The sequence below is a fragment of the Mesocricetus auratus genome, unplaced genomic scaffold (assembly GCF_017639785.1).
Source record: "Mesocricetus auratus isolate SY011 unplaced genomic scaffold, BCM_Maur_2.0 Super-Scaffold_100691, whole genome shotgun sequence".
NCBI lineage: Eukaryota > Metazoa > Chordata > Mammalia > Rodentia > Cricetidae > Mesocricetus > Mesocricetus auratus.
Genome location: NW_024429267.1, coordinates 44,433,747 through 44,456,093, shown reverse-complemented (window position 1 = coordinate 44,456,093; position 22,347 = coordinate 44,433,747). Strand labels below are relative to the sequence as shown.

At 50.2% G+C, this 22,347-nt stretch overlaps 1 protein-coding gene across 3 annotated transcripts in view; it reads right to left on the bottom strand.

Moving 5' to 3' along the window:
- Positions 1 to 21,661, bottom strand: part of Poc1a (POC1 centriolar protein A) — a 77,290-nt gene extending 55,629 nt beyond the window's left edge. The window contains exons 1-7 of one of the 3 annotated variants that reach the window (XM_013116939.3): positions 21,285 to 21,661; positions 19,628 to 19,712; positions 17,111 to 17,282; positions 16,593 to 16,772; positions 15,006 to 15,113; positions 13,802 to 13,917; positions 7,450 to 7,583 (exon numbers count right to left, since the gene is read on the bottom strand). In XM_013116939.3, the coding sequence (XP_012972393.1) occupies positions 7,450 to 7,583; positions 13,802 to 13,917; positions 15,006 to 15,113; positions 16,593 to 16,772; positions 17,111 to 17,282; positions 19,628 to 19,712; positions 21,285 to 21,302 (813 nt within the window). In that variant the 5' untranslated portion in view covers positions 21,303 to 21,661. The remainder of the gene's footprint in view (positions 1 to 7,449; positions 7,584 to 13,801; positions 13,918 to 15,005; positions 15,114 to 16,592; positions 16,773 to 17,110; positions 17,283 to 19,627; positions 19,713 to 21,284) is intronic. The other 2 variants (XM_005074853.4, XM_040739880.1) reach the window with 2 other exon arrangements.
- Between the last annotated feature and the right edge of the window lie 686 nt (positions 21,662 to 22,347).

The following is a 22,347-nucleotide window of genomic DNA, read 5'->3' as shown; positions in this document are numbered from 1 at the left end:
CTGTGCAGGTATATATGCAGACAGAATACTGCATACATAATAAATAAATCTTAAAAAAAAACAACTAGTTAGAAACAAGCCTAACCTATTGGCTGGGCTTTCATAACAATTAATAGGTCTTCTCATAATTAACAATGTGTCAGCTGGGTGGTGGTGACATTAATACCAGCACTTGGGAGGCAGAGGCAGGTGGATCTCTGTGAGTTTGAGACCAACCTGGCCTACAAGAGCTAGTTCAAGGACAGCCTCTAAAGCCACAGAGAAACCCTGTCTTGAAAAACAAAAACAGACAAACAAAATAATGTGTCATTATTGGGGAGATGAAGGTCCCAACGAAAAAGTCAGACTACAAATTGCTCATCAGGTTCAATTCCCAGAATCCACATGGAGTTACAACTGTCTGTAACTCCCAAGATCTGACATCCTCACACAGACATGAAGGCGAAACACCAATGTACATTAAGAAAAAAAAAAAAAAAAGAACTCAGGTCATCAGGTGTGCAGCAAGGGCATTTACCCACAAGTCATCTGGTCAGTTCCTGTCCATTTCCTTTAAACAGCAAGCATCAGGCAAAACAAAGAAGCCCATAATAACTAAGATAGACTGCACGCTCTGATACCCTTAAACAGCCTATCCAGATCTCTAGACTCTCCTCACACTTGCCAGCACCTGAATTCTGACCATGGTGCCCTAAGAGCTATGCTTGCTGAAGCTCAGCCAGGTACCCTGACACACCACATACCAGTGAACAAACAGGGCTATCACACCACACACTCCCCAAGTAGATGAAAAAGCAGAATGGCCAACAGAGATGTGGTGACCAAGGAGGCCATGGGACTTCTGGTGTGGGTACTCCAGCCTCTGACTTTGTGCAGAAATTCAGTCCAGCACACCAGATGTATAGGAAGTGCTCCCCAGGGAAAGCAAAGCTCTCTCTCAACCCTGACCCAGGACACCTGCTCCCAGCTTTTAACTCTGGATTGCTAAAGGTGACAGAGGGCCAGGCTGACTCTGGGTTTCTGACAATGGCACACATGAACTATGACTTCCTGCCTTCATGGCCCTTACACTTTCCAGAGAAGTCCAACCAGTACCAGGTAAGACCTTACTGACGATCAAAATCCTCCTCCAGAACTAAGTGACTGGACAAGGGCTGAGTGAGCTCAAGACACAGGGTGAAGTAACATTCCAGAAGCTTACTTCCCCTGCTGCAGGCTCAGGGACAGCCCAAGCACCTAAGACTCCTCTCCTCCACTTCCCCAACCCCAGCCTAGGGCCTGGCATGGCCCAAGTGCCCAGAATATGCTTGTGGGTCCCTCAGAAGCCCGAGCTCCTGCCATGAGTACAGTCAGCAGCCCCTGGCCATGTCTAGGCCCGTGGCAAGCATTCCCACCCACATTCGGTGGCTGTCTGTACTTGCCCGATGGTACAGCTCAGTCACTTACAGTGACACTCTGGGTAACACGCATTCCAACTGCACAGCCACTAGTACCAGATTTAACTCTGCCCACGGCCCACCCACCATCCTCTCCCAAATAGCTCTAGAGGATTTAAACCAAATGAGCATGGCTCAAGACGACGTTTCAAGAAATACAGAAAAATAAATCTGTATTTCTAACGCCTTGCCCCCACGCTTGCCACACAGATCTGTGAGGGCCCTTGCTCAGGGCACGAGGCTTCAAATGACAGCTGCAGTCGGTGGGAAAGCCCTTCCCTCTCCTGCCGGTGTTCCCTGACGTAAATGAGGGGGCACACTGCAGCTCCTTTACAGCTCTCGCGCCCCCAAATCTTCACTGCATGGAGAATCAGGCCAGGGCTCCTCATTCCTTCCTGCTTAACTGCCACCATAGTGGCAGACCCTCCAAGTCTCAAGACTCAGGGCACGTCCCTCTTTGGGACCGACTTGATCCACTGACCAGAAGAGCAGCAGCGTCCACTCATGGCTGTACTTGCAAGCTTACAGACAGCCCACTGCCTCCCTCCATTGCTGAGGGCTCCAAGCTAAGGCAGAGAAAGGGCCAGGACCCATGCAAATCCAAGTCAGCAAGAAACTTATCCAGTTCTGTGGCCTGTCAGTCATGTCACTCAGCAATGTTCCCACAGAACCTCAGAAGAGCCAGCCTCACACACCCCAGGGGCAGCCAAGCAACCGAACTGTAAAATGGACCCTGTGTAGCTCTGAGTTCCAAAGACAGGTCTATGTGAGAACACCAGAAATCTTTATGCCTACAATAAACTTAGCAATTTCTAGCCTTCCAATGGTTTGAATTCTTTTGTTCTTTCTAAAGATTCATGTTAAAGTTTAGTCCCTAAAGCAACAGTGTTCCAAAGTGGGGTCTTTAAGAGGAAGTCAATCATCGGGTCCTGGCTTATAATGGGATTCAGTGCTCTCATCGAAGGACTTGGCCTCTGTGCCCACCTGTTATCTGCCAAGTGAGGGAGAACACACGACACAGGCTTCCTCCCCTGAGGATGTGGCATTGAGGCACTGTCTCGGGAGCAGAGAACAGCCCTCACCTAAGGCTAGCACCTTGACTTTGGACCTCCTGGCTCCAGAGCGTGAGAAAACTCGTGATCTTCATAAATTTCCCATCTTGGGACATTTTAAAAATTATACCTAGGCCGGGCGTTGGTGGTACACGCCTTTAATCCCAGCACTAGGGAGGCAGAGGCAGGAGGATCTCTGTGAGTTCGAGGCCAGCCTGGTCTACAGAGCGAGTTCCAGGACAGCCTCCAAAACAATACAGAGAAATCCTGTCTTGAAAAACAACAACAACAAAACAAAACAAAACAAAAAAATTATACCTGCTGTTTTGAGGCAACAGCTCACTAGTAGCTCAGGTTGGCTTTGAGCTTGTAAATCTTCTGCCTTAGCCTCCTAAATGCTGGGATTGCTACTGCGTGCTACCATGTCTGGATCTGGGGGTGTTTGGTATAACAAACCAAAAGTGGACCTAAACAACTCCACTTACCCCTCAGAGTGAGCCCTTCAATACATAGAGAAAATCCTTCAACCACAGAGTGAGCCCTTAGCTCAACAGAGTACGTTCTTTACCCCAGAATGAGGCCCTCCCACACAGAACAAGCCCCATGCCACACAGAGATTGAGTCTTTAGCTCAAAAAACTAAGCCACTCACCCCATAGTGAGACCCTCGTCTTACAGTGGGAGTCCTTCACCCTATACTGAACCCCTTGCTGGTTCATATATATTTCATATACATTCAACAGGGGAGACTATATCTATAGAATGCCCTTCAAGTGGGCTGCTGGGAAGTCTGGTCCATCACACACCAGAGAATGACCAAATTGTCACATGCTCAGACACTTTGACTGATATGGGCCTTCTACATCCCCACATAGTTCCAACCCCAGAAAACCAAGACTCACTAGGTGTGGCAATTTGAATGTATTTGGCCCCTGTAAACTCATAGGGAATGGTATTATTAGGAGGTGTGTCCTTGTTAGAGGAAGTGTGGTCTTCTTGGAGGAAGATGGATGACACACACCTTTAATCCAGACCTTGAGGCTGGAGGACACACCTTTAATCTGGGTCACAACTTTTGTTGGAAGTGTGGGGGCAAGCTTTGAGGTCTTTTTCTCAAGCTTCACTTAGTGTGACAGTCAGTCAAGTTCCTGTTGCCTGCAAGATAGATATATTTCCCTAGCACCATGCCTGCCTGCATGCTGCCATACTCCCCGCCATGATGGGCTGAACCTCTGAACTGTAAGCAAGCCACCACAATCAAATGGTCATGGCGTCTCTTCACAGCACTAGAAACCCTACCTAAGACACTGGGTAATCTTGAGCTCATCCTGGTGCTTGGCAAGTTACATCACGTTAATGCCCTTGTGCCGCAGGAGACAATGGAAAGATATACATTGAGACAGCTGTGGCCACAACCCATATGAATGCCACCTAAACTGGCCCTTATTCCTCCTATGTGGGACCCTCCCCTACAGTCTCCCCAAAAGGGCTCACTTAGGCCTTGCCCTCATGACAGGACATGGAAAAACAGCTCTCCTGCATGCACAGCCCCTTTCTCTCCTGGTCAAGGTCTGCACCCTGACATGACTCTAAGGCTGACCTTCCCAGGGCTCCACCCTCAGCCGGTGCACGTCCTCTTCCCACATGTATGGAAATGGAAGCACAACTGCTGTCCCACATGCCAAAATGGACTTCCTTGTGACAGCTCTCTAGGGACTGTGCCTGGGGACTGAACCAAGGGTGAAACCACAGCTCAGTGTCAAAGCCATGTGTGACAGCAGACACGGTGGATGTGAGCGCTTGTCTCAGTCTGCTGTCCTGAGAAAGTACGTAAGACCCCCAGTATCACCTGTTCTCAGAAGGGTTTCCAAACCTGCCTTCCCGCTTATCTGCAAGGCAGAATCACTGGGCAGCCAGGGACCACTTACAAGCCCTAGAACTGCTAAGCCACACACGCTGGGAGGGGCTGGTAACAGCCATGCCTCATGCCCATCATGTCATCGCCTCCTGGAACACAGGGTAAAAGCTCACATCACCAGAGCCCACCTGCACTTCTGGAAGATCAAAGCAGGGAATGCACTTCACAAGCAGAGAGCCCCAAAAGATGACTTACCTGTGACAGAGTGGCACTTGGGACTGGGGCCCCATGGTCTACAGCCTCTTGTGATGTAGCTCCCAGCTAGACCCTCTCTCAAGGACTCAGGCAGAGAGTAAGACAGAGAACTTCCTGGAGCTGACAAACCCTCTCGAGTCACAGACAGCTCAGACCAGCCTCCAGGGGTGGAGTGGGTCAGACTCCACTCTTAGCCACAGCTCTCCATAAGCACAAATAGCTCAGTTCAGCTGGTAGACTTTGTTTGAACCAACTACCCAGATTATCAAACCTGTTTCATTTGTAACATCCTCCCCTTTCGGAAGCTGACACTGAACTTCCTCCAACAGGGCAGAGCCAGGCAAGTGAGCTGGGCTGGGCTGGGTACATAAGGCTGATTCTCAGGCAGCCCTGACCCCCACATTCACTCCCTTGCCTCAGCCCTGAGACTCAACTTTTCAAACGAGAAACTATTTTTAAAAGATTTATTTGTTTATTATGAATACAGTGTTCTGTCTGCATGTATCCCTGCACACCAGAAGAGGGTATAAGATCTCATTACAGATGGTTGTGAGCCACCATGTGGTTGTTGGGAATTGAACTCAGGACCTCTGGAAGAACCAGAGCTCTCATCCACTGAGCCATCTCTCCAACTGCAGAAACACTTCTATATATTTAGTAAACACCCAAAAGAAAGCTCAAACCAGTCACCCCATATTGCAGAAGGTGAGGAAACCAGTGTGGAGAACAGCACTGGGCAGTCACCACCAGCTGTGGGTGTACAGGAGTCTCACTAAGGGTCTTGAAGAGGAAGGAGGTAGACATAGGACAAGTGTCTTTAGAAAGAGAAGGGTTATGGGAAACATGGGCATGGAGCAGAGTCTGAGCAGACCCTGGCTTCCTGACCAGCCTGCACAACTCTGAAAAAGCCAAGCCTAGGGATACCCTGGGCCTGTGGTACCCCAAAAGAGGGCCAGCCACCAGAGAGTTCAACAAGAGAAATTTGTAAAACCTGGTAAGCAACCCTGTTTCTGTATTGAATAGGAGTCTAGGGATGAGTGGAGGAAACCATCTGGGCCTCATTCTGACTCTCACCTTCATCTGAGCTGGGGGAGACAGACAGGGCCCCCCCACTCTTACACAACCCTCGAGTACTTTATAAGACTCAGCCTGTCCTTCCTATTCTCTTAATTCCTCTGCCTAAACTGCAGTCCTCCACAGTCCAGGCTGTGAGCACCAATGAGTAGGACCACGGCTTTCATTTTGTGTCCCTCCTATCTGACCCAGTGAGCAGGGAGTAGATGATAGACAGATGCAGGGAAAACAATGTCAACAGGTTTGCCTTTATGCGCTGCATGATGCCCATAACACTGGGCATGACATCTGCAATCCCCACTGAAGTGTCCTCAGGCTGAGAGAAGTCCACTGTTCAAAGGACCTCACAGGGAGGGAGAGTCTGGACTGTCATTTGGCATGCACCTGCTTACGTGTTGCTTCTGAGAAGGGCTTTTGTTTTGCCCATGGGGAGCAGGAGAGGTGGCTTTCACAGGCCCTCCTGGTTACAAGACCCAAACTGGTTACATGTGAACCTAAGCAATTGGCTTACAGTCACTACACCTTAGGACACTGAACATTGCCCCTGGCTGTGGTGACGCAGGGAAGACAGGCCTACTCCTCAACTTGGGGAAGACAAGGACTCGCCACTAGGTGAGAGACTGCAAGCAGCTTTCAGGTCCCAAGAAAGAAGAGGCTATGTCCTCACCTCTACTCCATGGTCAAAGGCCTGCAGCATATGCCCTAACAGAAGATAACTGGATTCTAAAACAGCTTGGGAAGCCTTAAGCCAGATACTCCCTACTTGTTGGAGAGTACAAAAGCTCCTCCAGGGCCCCCTTAGCCTTGAGGACCTGACCTCCTCTTTGTCCTGCCTTCCTCCAGTTCACAAGCGGAGAAAAGGACACACTTAAAATCTCTGGACTCCACACTCTAGCCCACTTACACATGGTGACTACGCTCCAAGGAAGACACTTTGGCAACTGATCTGTTTCGCAGGAAACAGCTACATCACAACTTCCTGGTGGTATGCATGAGAGGCCTGGCCCCAAGCCAGCTCCTGGTGAGAAATGCATGTACCCCAAGTCTTGTAGATGACCCACAGGAGCCATACACTAGCCACCGTCCACCAGAGTTCAGAGGGCCAAGGCTCTTTGAAGCTATCAGAGCCAACTCTCCAACTCCAGAAACACTTCTATATATTTAGTAAGCACCTTTGACACCACGACAGAAATTCCTAAACATGCAGATTCCCTCTCTTGCCCCAACCTCTGAAAGACATGTCTTTATTTCTGAGGTCTAATGACAAAGGTGACTAGGGTCTAAGATGCTACTCAGCCACCAGACCAAGGAGCCTAAGTCCTTTAGGGACGGATTCCATTCAGCCCACACCTTTCCCACGCTTAGCTCCCTACTCCCTTCTCAGGTACACCAACTTCAACCCCAACAATCAGTTGAGGTCACAAAAAAGGCCTCTGCGGGCTCCTGTAGATGTCAAGCCTATCTCTGTATCTCACTGTGTTGTCTAGGCTGATATGGAACCACAGTGGGCTCGAGGGGAAGGCCCCTCAGATGACCCCGCCTCAGATGAAATGTAGTCGTGAACCTGCATCAAAGCTGTGCTTCAGCCGGGCAGTGGTGGCGCACGCCTTTAATCCCAGCACTCGGGAGGCAGAGGCAGGAAGATCTCTGTGAGTTTGAGGCCAGCCTGGTCTACAGAGCGATTTCCAGGACAACCTCCAAAGCCCCAGAGAAACCCTGTCTCGAAAAACAAAAACAAAAACAAAAAACAAACAAAAAGCTGTGCTTCTGCTCACCTGGTGCCCATGCAGCGTGTAGAGCAGCCGGCCCTCCATGAGGTCCAGGATCTTCAGGGTTGAGTCGCTGGAGGCTGTGATGAGGTAGTTTCCCGATGGGTGGAAGGAGAGGGCGTTCACAGCTGCACTGTGTACTGGAGAAAGGACAGCCATCAGGCACCGATGTTAGTTGTGATCCTGAGACGTTATCTGTCTCTGGAGAACACAGCTGAGGACAGGAGATGAGAGTCTACAGGGCCTCAGCATCAGGGGGCCAGGCTAGGATGGCCACTGCTTATCGAGAGAGGGAACCCCACAGGGATTTCCCAGGAGCGTGGCACAATTTATGGATGGGGATCAAGGGCAGGCAATGGGAGACAATGATGAAACAGATACAGCAAGCAAGAGGATCACATGATCCCTCACCTTCCCCACAACAGTCAGCAGTAAAACTGGAAGAGAAGCTGCAGGCAAATATAGTGCAGAATCTGTTTTACACTCTGTTACTGCAGCGAAACCCTCAAAATATAATACAGTGTGCTCTTCGGTAGGACAGGCCTGACGTGGGGACAGCGAGCAGAAGACGAAGTGATTGTCAGGAGCCAGCAGGGCTTGGGTTCCTGTCCTAGTCGCCCACTGGCCTGCCTTGTGACCTTGAAGTCACTCTGACCCAGGCAGTCCCATCGTCTGCACCACAGCACCGGTGGGGCTGGCATGGGGATGCTAGCAGTTAATCTCAAACTGAACCCTTCGACCCCAGTGCCAGCATAGCTGTCCCTCTCCTCTGCCCCTGTGCCCTTCTAGTCTACCCACTCATGACACCTTCCCCACCATCCCTACCCAAGCCTACATCTATTCTAGTGTCCCTTATTCTCCAAGAATCAGGCACCCCAACTTTGGTGGCTTGCCCATCTGTGAAGCCTTTTCACCCCATGTTCCCAATGGGCCTAGAAGTCTCTTGCCCTGTCTCTGATCTTCAAGCCCTCCACTTACAGTCATCTCCCCTGGGAAGCTTTCTGGGAAAATGACTTTAAGATTAACTCCTTACTGGGCCTCCTTCATTTGTTCTTCCAAAGCACGGCAAGACTCACACCAGTCCACCTTCCTTTCTGTGCTGTGTCCCAGCGCTCATCTGCTGTCTCGTGACATCCCCACCTCCATCAGACAGGAACCAAGCTCAGTGCCTCACTACTGGCTCAGTGGCTGGCACCAAGTGGGACCAGAAAAAGGAGAGGGAGCAGCTACTTAGGATGTTTGTTCACAAAGAAGCCCCTGAAACTACACAGCCCTTCCTTGAGGTTGAGGGCATGTGTGCATGGAGCTAGGAGAGATGAGCAGAGCCATGGAGTCCCTATAGGGAAGGAGCAACATCACAGCCAACACACGGACCTGCTCATCACAGCTGCTGCAAAGGCAAGGCCTTTGTACCTTCCCGTTCACTACCACTAAACTACTGAAAAAACCAGGGCAGCTGAGGTAGCCACGACCCTGATGGGTTGGCACTGACAAACAAAGAGGCCGGTTCAAAAGCCAGGCTCTCACCTGGTTGCAAGAGGATACAGGAACCTCTGCAAGGCCCTCAGCAGAGCCACAAAGGTTACAGGGAGCTTCTTAGATGCTAACCACACTGGTGTACTGATGTGTTGGGGAGTGTGGAGACATATTCCCAAGCACACTTAGGGGAGACAGCCAAGGCTTTATGTAACCTGGGTATTTATATCTCAACAACACGTTCCAATGACACAACTCCAGGAGGCAGCCTGGAGAAGATCTGAAGGCTTCTGCAGCCCACTCCTGGAGACAGAATAGAGACCCGCAGCCTGCCCCGGAATGAAGGCCACCCAAGCCCCACCTAAGACAAGAAGCAGAAGCATGGACAGTGGCAGAAAGATGGAGCATGGTGAGACATGCTCAGGGAGCCCTGGGCTTCCCCTGAACCACCAAGACAGTAGTCTGTGTGGACACAACACTATGGCGGTTTCCCCTCTGGTCAGGCTTACCTAAGAGAGAAACTGTCCTCAGAGGAAGAACAACAGAGGCCCTACTCCATTTCAAATGCCAGGATGCCCAATACCTACAGCCATTTACTCCCAAGAAGGGCTGATGTCAGGCTGTGAGGGAAACCCAGACACAGAACCGACCCCGCCTTTCCCCACTTGCTCTTCTGCCTGTCTGCTGGCCACACGGTCTCCTCTACTCTGCTTCAGCAGGGGTGGTAGGACAGGACCACTGTAGTCACGCCTAATCTTATAAGCCATCCCCACACAATATTCCCACAAAGGGGTGAGTCTCCCCTCACAACACCTTGAGCAGTGATCGTGCAAGAACAATCTACTTTTCACGAAGCCCTTGGCTTCGTTGCAACTATCAGGGACAACACAGATTATCATTTGATAGCCGTAAGCTCCTGGCTGTGATCTAAGGTGGGAACCATAACTCAGTGTCAGAGATGCATAACAGCAAGCATTTGCATTCCACCAAGAGCCAGGGGGGTCCTGCAGCCCCTGTCCCCAAACACCAGGAAATGGCTGCTTGTGGGCAGCAGATAACCTGAGGAGAGACTTACGTTTACAAAATCCTTTCTGCCTACACTGTTTGGTGTGCAGGAAGAAGCCTTTGGTAAACCTAGGCCTGATGGGAGCCCAGAGAGGGTAAGGGGCCTGGAGAACGCCTGGGCACTGGCAAGGGTCTGCTCACTTCCAAGTGTCCAGCATGGCTTCTCATGATGATAACTCGTGTTGCCTGTGACTCAATGGCCTCTGGGTTTCTAAGAAACTTTGAATATACCTGAACATATCCTGAGACTAGCAGCAAGAACACCTTGAGTAGTCCTCTTTGCAAAGCTCACATAAATAGCCACTTTGGGATGGAAGGAAACAACAAGGTAAATTAGCCAGCACTGCTCCTGATCAATACATTCAGTCTCTAAGCACCAAGTAGGGCCAGAGAAATAACAAGATGCTTGGAGAGATAGCTCAGCAGTTAGGAATGTGAATTGCTCTTGTAGAGGACCTGAGTTCAGTTCCCAGCACCCACATCAGGCAGCTCACAACCACCTGCAACTCCAATTCCAGGAATCAAACATCTTATTCTGGCCTTGGCAGGCACCAGTGCACGCCCCGGCCCCCCCCAACACACACAATTTTTTTTTAACCAAAAAACAAAAGTAAAAAAAGTCTTCATGATCAGATTGAGGGATGTGGCTTGGTGACAGCATGCTATGCTTGAAGTCCTAGGTTAAATCCCAAGTACCACATTGAAAACATAAAACAAGGGGCTAGAGAGATGACTCAGCAATCTAAAGTCCTAGCTGCTCCTCTGAAGGACTCTGGTTCAATTCTTAGCACCCTCATGGCTTCTCACCACAATTTGTAACTCCAGTCGTAGTGGACCCAGTGCTCTCTTCTGGCCCCTTTGGGCAAAGCACATACTTACTGCACAGATATACACATAGATAAAACACCCATACCATATGCACAAAAATAAATAAGATTAAACAAACACCTCTTGGGCAGGGTGGGGGTGCAGAGATGTTCTTAGGAACCAGTGACCAGAGAACTCAATCAGAACTAAGAATTTCAACTCAGAGTTCCTGGAAATGACAACGCCAAGTCTGCTGATAGCCAGTCAAGAACATCATCTCTGGACGGCCAGTAGTGGTGCACGCCTTTAATCCCAGCATTTGAGAGGCAGAGGCAGGCAGATCTCAGTGAGTTCAAGGTCAGCCTGGTCTCCAAAGTGAATTCCATAACAGCCAAAGATACACATTGAATCCCTGTCTCGGAAAACAAACAAACAAAAAAGCCACATTAGGGTATGTGGGACCCAATGTGGGAATGGTGGGCAGACTCCCAGACCCTTCCAACTGAAGACCTAGATTTGCCTTCCAGCTACGTGACAGTAGGCAAGCCTTACACTTCCTGTGGTGAAGTGGGAGTGCCAGTGTCTTGCTGGTCACCCAGGCCTGTGCCTGGATTATGGACCTGCACATGCCTGTAAACCTCAAAGCACATTCTGGGTTCTGGGATGGCTGGGGCTGCTGCTCAGATGTCTGAACAGTCTTCATGTGGGTTCTGAGTATATGGTGCCTAACCCAGGGTTCTACCAACCCATACTGAATAATAGGGAAATCAGAACTGCTCCTTGCAGTGATTGGCCAGGGCCAAGAAAATACTTGCCTGGGAGCATAGTCAGTCAAACAGTGATAGTTATAGGCTGTAGCTCAAAGCTAAAGCAAGCTTTTACCCCAACAGCCCAGCCAAGAGCAGGAAGCATGACCATGGGGCAGCTGGATGAACACTGAAGTAGCACTAACCACATTCTCTTAGAAGAGCCCATCAGCCTCTCAAATCAGAACACTATTTAGAAGTGCCTGGCAACCACCCAGAATTACCAGGGGAGATATTTGGAATTATCATGTCCTTATAAACTTTCACCTGGGTTTCTTAAGGATCTGAAACAGAAAAGAGATCAGAGGTCTGCTAACACAGTGCTGAGAGGCCTTTTTGAACAGTCAGCCTCCAAACAGACCTATGGGCACACTAAAGAGCTGTGAGCTTCCCAAGCAGTGTTTTAGCCACGGGGCTCTCTGGGAAGGCCCTAGACATGAACAGACCTATCCAGAGCCTGGTATCAGAAAGCAGAATGAGAGGGACTTCTCCTATTCATACCCAGGTGACCTCCAAGGCTAGGGGTGCATTCGCTCTCAAGTGAACACCTACCAGGTGCCACAGCCTTGTACAGGAAGTTCGGGAGGAAGCCTAGCAGAATCTCACTCAACACATGTCCTCTCAAATGTCCCTCATCCGTTTGCTCCTTGAGTGTCATGGCCCAGAGTTGCCAGTCACTCATATTTGGGACTTCAGGTTTAAAGGTGGCATTCAAGGGTCTTCCAATGGGTACATGCTGCTATAGTTCATAAACACCAGGCCTAGGCTCCTGATCCATCAGGGAGACTTGGACTCTTGCAGAGACAGCTAGAACTTCTCCTCTCCCAGTGCAGGGGTTTATGTGGCACGCACTACACCAAGCACTGAACTATAATGCCTATGCGTGCTTTCTCATTAGATTACCACCTCATGTGGAAGGTGCTATTATCACCCCTCACAGAACACAGTCTACACTCCTGGCCACGGCACTCCATTGTCACTTTCCTGCCTCACTCTCCCTGTCCAAAGCCTCCTTGCTCTGCCACCTTCACCAGTCTCCAAGCCTGGGCCTTCACTTGGGCCTGTCCCAGAACAGAAAAAAGAAGTCTCTGAGTCTGAGGGAGGGCCTGCACCTGTCCAGGTGGAAGGCCGAATCCACTGCTGTTCTGCTCTGGAAGCCTCTAAAGGAACATCAATGGCAGATGCCCAGGCTCTCTGACTAGAAAAGACCTAGTTCCTGTGGCTAAGACCTGCCACCTGGTGGTGGCACAGTATATTGTATGTCTAGACAAATCACGGGGAGACCCGAACACTTGGTCCAGGAGCAGATGCAGCTTTGTCACTGTTCCCATGTGGTGCCAGTCACTTTCCATTCTTACCATGAGCTAACTCAGACCCTGTCTCACCACTGTCCCAAGAGCAAGGAATCAATGGATTCTCCAAGTGTCACACAGCTGGGAATGATGACGCTGGCTACAGAATCCACACTCCACTCTGTCCTGTCCCAAACCAGGAACTTCTCCCCTTTCCAGAAGGTCTGCTCACCTTAGTAGCCCAAGAAAGTGCTGTGTTCCAACATCTGAGAAGCAGCCAAGAAAGTGCACATGGGTAGAGAGTGCTAAAGGCTGAGCTCCAAACCAGTGTCAAGGCCCAGCTGCTCTGCCACCCAAAGGTGACAGTTAAGTAAGGGGCCATAGCCCTAGGCCTGGAAGCAGAGCCTGGCCCCAGCAAAAGACAAGCTTCTACATGGTTCACAGCCCTAGGCAGACTGGTGGAGGATAACAAGGGGTCAAGGACCCACCAACGATGACCTCTATGGGCAGCCCTGTCTCTTTGGCCTGCAAAGTCATCTCTGTCATAAGGAGAAATGAGTAGTATGGGGGTTCTCAAGAAGTAGCCCTCAGGAACAGTCCTAGCCAGAAACCCACCAAAAACTCCCCAGCTGAGAGTGTGAGAGACTGTCCCCAGCTAAGTGTGTGTGACTGTCCCCAGCTGAGAGTGTGTGTGAGACTGTCCCCAGCTGAGTGTGTGTGAGAGACTGTCCCCAGCTGAGAGTGTGTGAGAGACTGTCCCCAGCTGAGAGCGAGAGACTGTCCCCAGCTGAGAGTGTGTGAGAGACTGTCCCCAGCTGAGAGTGTGTGAGAGACTGTCCCCAGCTGAGAGTGAGAGACTGTCCCCAGCTGAGAGTGTGAGCTCTGTGGCCCGGGATACTGCTCGCCACTCACGCTGATAATGCTGCAGCAGCCGCTGAGTCCGCACGTCCCACACCTTCACTGTGTTGTCCATGCCAGCAGCGGCAATGCAGGTGCCACTGGGGTGGAAATCCACGTAGGTGACAAAACTGCAATGACAGGAGCAGTCGCACGCTGTAAGAGGTCCTCCTTGGTTAGGATGGACCCAGAAGTGTCCTATCCCTGTTTGTTCACACAGTTCATTCAACCTGGAGCATGCTTCTTTACCAGGTGGTCAAGAAAGACCAAGTAGTAGGTGACAAGAGTGGCCAGTAGTCAAGTAAAACAGACTTATCAGGAACCATGTCCCTCCTCCCATCCTCCCTCCTTCCCTCTCTTCCTTCTCTCCTTATGGCTATTTATTTATTTATTTTTGAGAGAACAGCTCACTATTCACTATGTAGCCCAGACTCATCTTCCACCTCCCTTCCTCAGTACTGAGATTACAAGTGTGAGTAACCATGCCCAGCCCACTGCTGAGCCTTAAGTACAAGTGGAAACAACCATCTTCAAACCAACAAATCAGCCAAGTTGCTTTGGGGTTCTTTTTGCCAGGGCTGGATCCAAGACAGGTCCTGCCAGCTGAGGCATGGGTGGGAAGGTGCCCCTGGGCTACAAGGACTACTCATCCATCTCTCTCCAAAAGACAGGCCAAGAGCCTCCAATGCTCTATCCATGATACTCGGGCACTCTAAAGGGGCCCCTGCCTCATTAAGGAATGAGGAGTAAAGCTGCAGTCCACTTAGACACTTAGAAAAGCTAAGTCCCTGCTCAGGAATAGGCTCCTCCTACTCTCCATGTATGATGTGGCACAGAGCGAGGAGCCACTGCCTGCCACGAGAGCCGGAAGCTTTCACTGATAAATCACCACCATGGGTGATGCAACGTTTTAACATGCACTTTAGGGGGCTGATACAATGATCCGAGAGACACATTAGAATTCTGAGAACTAGAACTTAAGGGGAAAAAAGAGGCCAAACGATTGCATGACTTTAGATGAAGTGTTCCTGCTATCTGTGGGGTGGGGACCGGGCTTAACTGTCCATCCACAAAGGAAGAGTATAAAGCTCTACAGAAGGCAAGCCAGCCAAAGAACAGCACGTAGGGCTGCCCTTTGCACAACCCCAGGCCCCACTGGGCTTTCTCATGCGCTGACCTGTGCAGGAGCACCTGCAGATGGAAGGCCACAGGGACTCACCCGCCATGCTCGCAGTATGAGTGGATACACTCCCGACTGGTCTTGTCCCACAGCTTGACAGTCTTGTCATCACTGGCAGACACAATGAGCCGCCCGTCAGGGGAGAACCTAAGTTGAATGGGACATAAGTCACACTCCTAACAGACACTTTGAGTATCACACCATGTTCTCTACAGCCACTCTCTCGGCATCCTCTCACCTGATCCAGGGAGTCTTAGGAATTTTGTGTTATTGTTGCTTTGACATAGGGTCTCACTACATGGTCCTGGCTGGCCTGCAACACTCTGTATGCAGATCAGACTGGCCTCAAACTGTGGCAGTCCTCCTGTCTCTCAAGTCCTGAGACTAGAGGTGTGCACCACTAGATTCAGCTACCGGACCCAGGAATGACCTAGGCTTATATACGCTGCTCTAATACCTTCACTAATGCTGGGCAAGTGGCTTCCCTCTGTGAGATCCATCCTCTCCAGGGTCCACAGTAATCACGCGCAGCACAGTACACACAACACCCAGGAGGCATATGGCCTGTAGCAATGCACAACTGGGACTGTTTGATAACATGGAGGAGGTCAGGAGCCCCACATCAGTACACCCAGGAGGCATATGGCCTGTAGCAATGCACAACTGGGACTGTTTGATAACATGGAGGAGGTCAGGAGCCCCACATCAGTACATCAGCAAACACAATGGAGGTCCTGGATCCTACTGTCAAAGGCCAACTGTGGACATCAGGCCCCACTTTGCTGGACTGCCCCATGCTCCCCTCTCCATTCTTAGGTTCTTGACCATAAGACCTCTCAGAACAGGGCCCTCCCAGAATAAAGAATGGTTCTGTCCTAGGGAATAAGTAACTTCCATGGCATCCAGAGGAAGATAGCTCAATGCTCCCTAACTCTGACCTCCATGATTTCTTGGTGTTCTGGCCCCCGTAACCCCTTCCTCTGCAGCAGAGCTGTGACATGAGAAAGCTCTGTTGGAAGGAGCTGAAGAAGACACAGGCAGACATATCAGTGTCTGCAATTAGTTCTTCAAGTCACCTGGCATCCATGCCGCAGCACTGCCTCCTGCACCAAAGCCAGGACCTCAGGATCAAGTCCCCACCTAGCAGCTCTGGAACACAACCGAGCTGAAGGAAGTAGGAGAACCCACGTGCCAGAGAAATGTGGGCTCCGGCCCAGCTCAAACACTTCCCACTGCATGCCCTAGGGCAAGACACTGCTCTGTTCTGAGCCTGTTGCTTTTTCTGCAAAATGGGAATGGTGCTACCTAGCTGGCAGAACTGTCTGAGAGATGCTGACAGGAGCTTGCTGTCACCTCTGCTGCTGCTGCTGCCCCGGGAGTACTCAGCACCCCTGGCAGAGGATCATGGCTGACTAATATGTATCACACATGAGCTCAATGAAGCTCCAAACAAATTCAATGTAACAACCACAGCTATTGACACATTACAAATTAGGAAATCAAGGCTAAGGGACACATTAAAGGGAAGTTATACAACTTGCTCCAAAGCAGGCTGACACTCAGAGTTCCTCTCTGTTCACCACAACTCCTACATTCTCCCAGGTTCTCCAGACAGGGATTGCTCACCTGGCACAGCGGACCCAGTTGATGTGCTGGCTTAGGGAAAACAGGAATCTCTGGCGGTGAGTTGACCACACCTTGACTGTCTTGTCATCAGAGGCTGTCACAAGCGACTGGCCATCACTGCAGAAGTGGACACTCCTCACTGTGGCCGTGTGTGCACGAAACACAGTTGACTCACCTTTGCTATGAGGACAGATATCCAGACTCAGGAGACGCATAATAGTGACATGAGAACCTACAAACACACCAAAGTCCTCTCTACCTCTCTAGGCCTGACTTTCCAGTCTCCCCAGAAAGACAAGAGCCCCCCCCCCAACAGAAACAAAGTGCTTCTCTCCCATCTCTCCTCCTGTAAGTCCTTTCAACATAAGGACACAACCCAACTGAAGCCCTCTGCTGGCCTCTCTCAGAGGTGACATGTCCCACTGTGACCAGCACAAAGCCAGGGTAAGGACCGAAGGAGGGACAGCTCTTATACCAAGTCCCTCAGCACTGTTAGTCCCTTGAGGGCCATAGCTCACACATTGGGTATCCAGATGCGAACAGTCTTGTCTCGGGAGCCTGAGGCAAGCAGGTGTCCTGATGGGGAGAAGTTCACACAAGTCACAGCATCCTTGTGGCCCGTGAAGCGGTAGGCTCGTGACTGGGGCTTCATGTGCCAGATCATGAGGCATGAGTCCATGGAGCCGCTGGCTGAGGAGAGTGGGTAACATGGTGATTCTCAGATCTCAAGATTCTTGATCACCCACCTCATTGCTGGGACTACAGGAGACCAACAGGCCCAGCTCCCCCTTCACAGGCATCCCCGGCAGCGCACTGAAAAGAATCCCAGTGGGATGGCCCACACCTCCTATGACTGCTGACATACAGTTTGGAGAGCTATGGCTGGCAGTTTTCCATGCCACACAGGAACCAGACTGACATGCCATTTCCAAACTGTGGGGTCTCCTCATTGATACTCTGAGAGCGCAGGGCCAAGTCCTCCCAACACTCAGGAGCCAGTCTGACAAAGATCATTTACTACTGAAAGGACCAACTTGGGGCTAGAGAGATGACTCAGCAGTTAAGAACACTTGCTGCTCTTCCAGAAGATCTGGGTTCAATTCCCAGCAATCACATGGTAGCGCACAACAGTCTGTAACTCCAGTTCTAGTGAATCCTATGTCCTCTTCTGGACTCTGGGAGCACCAGGCACACTTGTGGTGCACAGACATACATGTAGGTAAAACATTCACACAAACAAGACACACTAAAAATAAACTAAAAATAAAAGAAAGAACCAAACTTAGTAAGGAAGGAACAGACAAAAACATGACCTCAGTTCTCTTTCTGCTCACAGTAAAGCACTTCCAACAGCCTCTGGCAGGAAACCTTAAAATAAGATAAAGAGGCAAGCTGGTAGGTGGTGGCGCACACCTTTAATCCCAGGACTTGGGAGGCAGAGCAGGTGGGTCTCTGTGAGTTCCAGGACAGCCTGGTCTACAGAGTGAGCTCCAGGACAGCCAAGGTTACACAGAGAAACCCTGTCTCAAAAAAACAAAAACAAACAAACAAAAAAGATAAAGAGACAAGCCTAATCCATGGAAAGACACATACAGCTAGGAAAGCTATTTAGGAACACCAGTGTATATAACAAATGGACAGTAGTATGGAGTTAGGAGATGGACCTTGTTAACAACTTTCTCACTAGTAGGTCTCTGTAACAAGAAAATGTACCATATTACCATGAGCAATCAAATTGAAGACTCAAGGAAATGGAGCCAGTTTGGGATCCTTGTCACAGAGCAGACCCAAAAAGTGGTCAGGATGTATAGGGGAAAACCTAGACCCTAGTCTCTCAAAGGATGCGTGACCAGCACAGAGCCTGCATGGGTCTGCACCAAGGCCTCCGCATATACATTATAGCTTCCAACTTAGTGTCATTATGGGATTCCTGAGTGTGCGAAACAAGTGTGTCTCTGATTCTTGTGCCTTCTTCTTGGGCTCTTTTCCTTGTTTGTTTGTGCAACTCTGATTTGAGAGTTTTTGTTTGATCTTACTATATTTTATTATCCCTTAGAAGCCTGTTTTTTCTAATGAGAGACCAAAAAGGAATGGATCCAGATGGAAGGGGAGGTAGGAAGAATCTGCCAGGAGTAGAGAGAGAGGAAACCATGATATCATAATTATGATATATTTTGTGAGAAAAATAATCTTTCTTTTTTTTTAAAGCCAGGCGTTGGTGGCACATGCCTTTAATCCTAGCACTTGGGAGGAAGAGACAGGTGGATCTCTATGAGTTCAAGGCCAGTTTGGTCAACAAGAGCTAGTTCCAGGACAGACTCCAAAGAAACTCTGTCTTGAAGAACCAGGGGGGAAAAATAATATTTTTAAAAAATAACTTATTTGCCGGGCGTTGGTAGCGCACACCTTTAATCCCAGCACTCGGGAGGCAGAGGCAGGCGGATCTCTGTGAGTTCCAGGCCAGCCTGGTCTACAAAGTGAGTTCCAGGACAGCCTCCAAAACCACAGAGAAACCCTGTCTCGAAAAACCAAAAAAAAAAACTTATTTAACTTTATTTTATGTGCATTGGTATGAAGGTGTCAGATCCCCTGGAACCAGAGTTACAGACAGTTTTAAATTGCCATGGAGGTGCTGGAATTTGAACCTGGGTCCTCTGGAAGAGCAGTTAGTGCTCTTAACTGCTGAGCCATCTCTCCAGCCAGAAAAAGAACCTTTTCAATAAAAGGAAAAATAAATATAAATAAATAACGGCGGCATAACCCTGAGAGGGCTGTAATGTCCCTGAGTGCTGCATGACCCTGATAGGGCTCTAATGTCTCTGAGCGCTATGCTCTTCTGCCCATGCACCGTGGAGCTCACAGAGCCCAGTAAACCCAGGGTTCAGAAAGCTGACACATAGAGGCAGCACAAAGGACCAAACAGCATGTCCTTGCTGTGCCCTGGCACTGCCATACCAATCCTCCCAGGGAGAAAGAAACTCAGCCTTCTCAGCTCAGAATCTAAAATCTTAGACAAGACAGATGCCTTCTCTTACCCAGCTGCTTCGTGTTGAGACTGAAGTCCACACAGGTAACTGCATCTCGGTGGCCCTTAAAATGCCTCTCCAGTGAGGGGTCCTCCTGAGGGAGAGAGCAAGGTCAAACGGGTAAAGCCTGAGGAAGGGGCTTCTTCTCTGGGACTAAGACTCTTCCTATAACTAGGTGAAATATACATCACCTGAGTGTTTTTAACATGATATATCTTGTATATAGGAAATCCCAAGGAATCCTCTAGAAACTATTAGAATAAATGAGTACAGCAAGGAAGGACACACAATCAACAAATACACCATGAACAGACAGATGAATCCACAGCAAATAAACCAAATATGGGCTGAGCACAGTGCCACGTACCTTTAATCCCAGCACTCAGGGAGCAGAGCAGGTAAATCTCCGTGAGTTCTAGGCCAGCCTGGTCTACACAGTGAGTTTCAGGCTAGCCAAAGCTAAATACAAAAGTTATATCTCAGCTATAATAAGTTATCTCTCTCCACCTCAAACATTAAAAACTTAAAAAAAAAATTTAGGAGCTCCAAGGAACCCAGTTTGGGAAAGGGCATTCCTAAGGCATAGCAAAGTCACTGCTCCGCCACAACCTGTACACAGAACAAAGGAGAGGCCCAGTGCCTAGCTCCACCCTCAACACACCTGCAGGACCACGCCTTTTAACAGATGGAGTGGTAGTTTGGGGGCAGAGGGGGTGGCCTCCAACTAAGCAGCAGGTGTCCATTGTGCCTCCTGTCCTCACCTGAGGACCTCACCTCTTGGAGAAATAAGGGCAAGACAGTGCCATCCTAGGCTCAGTGGGCAGAAGAGCATGGTCAAGTCCAGACCTGATCAGTGGGACCCCTTCCGGACGCCCTCTTCCCTGAGTAGTTTCCTGCATGCGGGCCCCCTCTCCCCTAAAAACAGCGTGTAGTCATGGACGTAAACAGAATATCAGATTGCCAGTCAAAAGTTTGGGTTCTGCCGGGCGTTGGTGGCGCACGCCTTTAATCCCAGCACTCGGGAGGCAGAGGCAGGTGGATCTCTGTGAGTTCGAGGCCAGCCTGGTCTATAGAGCGAGTTCCAGGACAGCCTCCAAAGCCACAGAGAAACCCTGTCTCGAAAAACCAAAAAGAAAAAAAAAAGTTTGGGTTCTAATTTTGCCCAAGTCTTCGGATGCATCAGGAACCATCGGCTACCACCTGGCCAGAGCACCAGGCACTTCGGAAGCAAACTCTTATTTAAAAGACCAATTTGGAGTCCTTTCCGGCACTGGAAGAGGGGTCAGGGTCGGACCCGGGTCATACTGCAAGGCCTCCGAGACCTCAGGCATCCCAATGGCCTACTGCTTCCACCGGTTGGAGAGGATGCCGCCTCCAAGTACACATCAAGAAGAGGACAGGATGACGAGGCTCACACGGGTCCGGGGCCACGACAAGACTCGGGCCTTGCTTGAGTTGTCCTCGCACGCCGTAAATACCAGAGACAGGGACTTGTTTGCTCGCCGGAGTGGTCCAGCATTTAGCCTGGCACTTGGGGCGATGGGTCAATGCCCAGATCCACCCCGTGACCTTAGATGAGGAAGCAACCCCAGAACCCCGCGCCACCACCCGCCCCTCTCGCGGCCATTGCTCCAGCCAGCCAGGCCCCCACTCTCCAGGGACTTACCGGGCTGGGAGCAGCCATGGCGGGGTTGGCAGGGCTGGCGGGGCTCGCAGGACCAAATGCACCCCAAAAACCCGAGGTAGCTGCGGCGGCAGTTGTGCCAGTTCAGTTTCCGCGCCCCCAATCGCCGCCAATAGCAACGCCAGTGGCGTCGCCGCGTCCCGCCCACCGCAATTAAAGGAGAAGAGTCCTAGGTTTTTGCCCGTCGACCGGAAGTAGGGCCGCTCTACAGGCGCCACGCTCTCTTCCTCCAGTTCCGCCAGGTGAGGTGACCCGCCGAGAAGCCAAAAGCCTCAGTTTGCCGTCACTCCTTCCTTCTAAGAACTTAAAAAACACTAGAATGTTTCGGCCCTTCGGCTCATTGCCTAGCTCCGGTAACAGAGAGAGTAGCCTTTCGGGAAATGAAGTTCTACATAGCACTTACCTTACAGTCTTAATAGAGGTAGAACTACATTTCCCGAGATGCCCCGGAGTGGGCAGAGCTTTACGATTCGGAGTGACGGCCTTAAGGACCCCGGAAAAAGGACACTGGTGCTGTCCTAATGCTTCCGCTTAAGGCGCCATTGAGAACCAGTTATGCGCCCCTCTGGCCCTCAGAATGGTTTGTTCCTCCGAATGGTCTTAAGTGTCTATTTAAAAGAACTGGAGTGACTCAGAGTCACAGCCATGGAGTAGTGAGACCTATCTATGTTCAATTCTTTTTTTTTTTTTCTATGCTCAATTCTTAATTCTCTACTTGGTTTACTAAGTGACCTCAGGAAAAAGATGTCAGCTCTGAGGGCAGTCTCTCCGTTTGTCCTAAAAGTGAATGTGATTACAGCCTTGCCTTCTCAGAACTCTTCCTCAACCTTGAGAAGCCTTTACATACTCTGTCTAAAAAAAAAAAAAGGGTCCATATATTCCCATCACTGTGTAGTCTGGGGATAATCTTGGGCTACGTAACCTGACCCTATCTTAAAAGAAAGAGAGAGGGAGAGGGAGAGAGAGAGAGAGAGAGAGAGAGAGGGAGGGAGGGAGGGAGGGAGGGAGGGAGGGAGAGAGAGAGAGAGAGAGAGAGAGAGAGAGA